This window comes from Triticum dicoccoides, chromosome 5A, assembly GCF_002162155.2.
Source record: "Triticum dicoccoides isolate Atlit2015 ecotype Zavitan chromosome 5A, WEW_v2.0, whole genome shotgun sequence".
NCBI classification, from domain to species: domain Eukaryota; kingdom Viridiplantae; phylum Streptophyta; class Magnoliopsida; order Poales; family Poaceae; genus Triticum; species Triticum dicoccoides.
Genome location: NC_041388.1, coordinates 312,201,569 through 312,205,190, shown reverse-complemented (window position 1 = coordinate 312,205,190; position 3,622 = coordinate 312,201,569). Strand labels below are relative to the sequence as shown.

The 3,622-nt window shown below is 55.4% G+C and overlaps 1 protein-coding gene across 1 annotated transcript; it reads right to left on the bottom strand.

Moving 5' to 3' along the window:
* Window positions 1-1,095: 1,095 nt before the first annotated feature.
* Window positions 1,096-2,259, bottom strand: LOC119301185. Its single transcript, XM_037578100.1, has one exon. It carries the CDS (start codon window positions 2,092-2,094, stop codon window positions 1,279-1,281), a length of 816 nt encoding a protein of 271 aa, XP_037433997.1. The 5' UTR covers window positions 2,095-2,259; the 3' UTR covers window positions 1,096-1,278.
* Between the last annotated feature and the right edge of the window lie 1,363 nt (window positions 2,260-3,622).

The following is a 3,622-nucleotide window of genomic DNA, read 5'->3' as shown; positions in this document are numbered from 1 at the left end:
CAGATAATGTAGATGCAAAAAATTTCAAGGCCCCAAAACCCTTCACCAACAAATGAAGTAGATGAAAAATAATTGCATCTTCACTTTCCGGAAATGTAAAATACAACACCTCAGAATGTAAATATACATTTCCACCTACAGAGGATGTAAAACTAACGGCTGCACGCCAACTGCACAACAATCAGCTTTCATTTTTCTTCCTTCCGCCCGCGTGTCGCCCACCCGTCGCCCGCTGACCGCCGCGCAGGCCATGGCTGACTTCAAAAACCCCGCCAGAGCCGCCCACCCCACCACGGTCTTCGCCGGCGCGACCACCGTCCTCAATCCCGCTTCCGCCTTCATGCCGCCGCAGCCATGTCGCCGCCCCGGTTTTGCCCCACCCCGTCCGGTCGCCATCGCGGCAGCTGCCCCGCTGCCAGATCTGGCCGCTCCACCGCCCCGCCTCCAGTTTCGCCACTGCTCCGCCGCCGCCCACCTTGAAATCGACTGAATTGGCTGCTTCTCCGCCGCTGAATCGCCGCCTTGCCGATGTATGATTTGAGCTCCCCCTACCCACCCCATCGCCACCGGGTTCGAGCTGCACACCCGCCGCCACGCCGCTGTCGCTTTTCCGTCGCCAGACTAGACCTTCTCGCGCCGCACGGTCGTCGCCCCACCGTCCCGCCCCGACCAATTTGCCGCTCGATTCACCACATCACCGACCATTCGAGCTCCCGCCGCCGCATTCGACCTCCGGCTCTCGTCGCTTGGCCGTCGGCGCACCTGCCGCCGTCGCTCGGTCCGCCGGCGCTCCTCCCGACTCTCGACACTCGGCCGCCGACTAGTTTTACATTCAAATTTGCATCATCTATGGAGATGCTCTTAGATAAGAGCATTGACACTCTTAGATAATCAAGATAATCTATTAAGTACGTAGTAACCAATCATCAGCCGTTCAATAGGATCGAAGGTTGATATATATTGTGTTCATGTTTGTTCATATTTTTCAGTACCTACTATACTATCCGTGGACAAGTCATTGTTTCTTATCGCATCGTTCTTTGAATTGTCAGCACTAGATTATAATTATAATTTTCTACAACCAGACACTCGGTGTCAGCTTAAGAGCCCCGCGGCATAGACTGATACAAGTACAAACATTGCTTCTACTGTATTTGCAACGTACAGTACATTGCTTCTAGTATATGTACAATATGCACATAGACTGATTAGATTGATATACAAGTACACTGGTAGCAACAAAAAAGAAAGAAATGGATAAATCTCAGGTTCAACAATCTAGCTGGCAGGATTCACTTGCGGCCCTACATCAACGCCGTCTAGTTTCGTACTCATCCCCGGCGACCTTCCGCCACCGCTCCGGCTGGCACCGGCCAACGCCGCCGTATCCTTCTCTCTCATCTGCCCCGCTGTCGCCCGGAGCCCCTCCATCTCCCGCCTCAGCTTCTCGTTCTCTCTCCTCACCTTCTCCACCGCCGCCTCCTCTTGCTGCGCAACCTCCGGCGCCGGCTTCCCCGCCCGCCTCTCCACCGTCACCTTGCCGAGACACAAGAAAGGCAGCCTCCGCAGCATCACCCCGGCGGCGCCGGCCTCCACGCCGGCGGTCATCTCGGCGGGTATCCTCACGCCCCACCGGACCCTCGCCGCCGCCGCGCCCCCGCGCACCGGCACGACGCTCCGCATCGTCACCTCCGACGCCGTCATCCCCTCGCCCGCGCCGTCCGAATAGAACCGCTTGCGCACGGCGAAGTCACCGAGCGAGGGCTTGAGGGCCAGCGAGAAGGAGAGGGCGCCCGCGGCGCTGACCTCGACGACCATGGTGATGGCGGAGGCGCCAGGCGCGGAGGGGCTGCCGCCCGGGCCGTAGCCGAGGACGAGCGAAGCGGAGAGCGGGGAGGACCCCGCGGGGCGGTTGGGCGCGTAGGAGAGGCGTAGGGACGGGAGCGCCGGGACTGCCGTGGCGAGGGAGAGGCGGAGGTCGGCCGGGTCGCCGGCGGTGAGTGAGGCGACGCCGGGCACGGAGAAGAGCTCGACGGGGAGCTTCGCGCGGAGCAGCGGCCCCGCCTCGTCCCGGAGCTTCAGCGACGCCTTCATGGCTCTGTCTCCGTGGCCGAGCGCCGCATGGCGTGCTCTGCTGCGCCGCTCGGTCAGTTCGGTTCGCTGGCAGGTACAGTATATATGTCGCGCGCGACGCTCTTGCTTCAGTGCTGTGGCCGAGTGTCTGCTGGCAGGCGTCGGGGTTGCCGACTTGGGGCCTCGCCTCGTGGGTGACATCTCGGTGAAAGAAACTGCGGATTACGTGGAGGTGAGCTCGCGTTTAATTGGTGGCCATGGACCCGTGTTGCTCGTGGCCATTCGTGGGTGATCAAACCAGGGTACGATGAGCCGCGCGGGTGAGAAAACAACTGAAAAATGAAATCGTGACGCACGCGCGCAAAATGAAAACCTAAAAAACCTGTCCCATTTACTCCCACTCTAAAGAAATATAAGATCATTTAGGTCATTATATTAGTGATTTAAACAATCTTATACTATTTCTTTAAAGAGGGAATACAACACAGACACTAAAATCGTATGACAACGAATTGACCCTACAATACTGGAGTACTATGTTTTTAGATGAAAATTTGAAGAGCATGATTCATACTAGACACAGAGAATTTGTCATAAAGTTGAAGCTCATGTGAAACTCTGGTGAACGAGTACCCGAGCTTTTAAATGCGACCGACTTGCCCCCTCTATGCTATGTTTGGTTCCGCCGACCACAAGCTAAGGACCCCATTTGTCATCTCTAGACTGGGCCACATCAAGAAGCCTGATTTCGTGCAAGACTCAATTTTCTTGTCCGTAGTTGACTAGGATGTTGTAACCCTAGGTCCCCTATAGTATCTATACAAACCTAGGGGCTAGGTTCATAGAGGACAGATGACAATCTCTGGATAGACACATGTACTATGTACTTACTCCAATGAAATAAACACAAGCACGATGTAGGGTATTATCTCCTCGAAGAGCCTGAACCCGGGTAATACCTCATGTTTCTGTTACCATCGTATCTAGACACTTAGCTTGGGATCCCCTACCTCAAGATATGTCGGATTTACCTCCGCCACTCTCGCCCGTGGGAGCGAGCCACCTTGCAGGGGCCGAGGACGCCGAAACAAGCGAACCCGGGCATGTCTTGGCGCGCAGGACGCTAAACGCGGGCGCGGCCGAAACAGCCGCATGACAGTGGCCCTGGGCACACCCGCTCCACCCGTTATGAACCCCCGAGGCGGGTCACCCAGGTGCGCGCCGTCAGAGCAGATTAGATGGCGCGGAGAGCCCCCGAGAAGCCCCTGCGGCACGACACCACAAATGGACGGTGCAGAATACTCTAGCATCCTTTATATGAGTAATAATATGACGTGCCAACTTTCATGCTCATGCGTGGCTTTGGCATGATGATTTATGTGATGTTGAGCAACGTTGTGAGTTAAGGCTTCTAAGCTGATTTTTATCAGGGTTGTGCGGTGACATCAAACCATTCAAAGGGAAAATAACTTGCAGTATATCTTCCTTAGTTTTGAGCTTTATAAATGACATGTGTTAAACATCTAGTACTTGTGACCTGCAAATATGA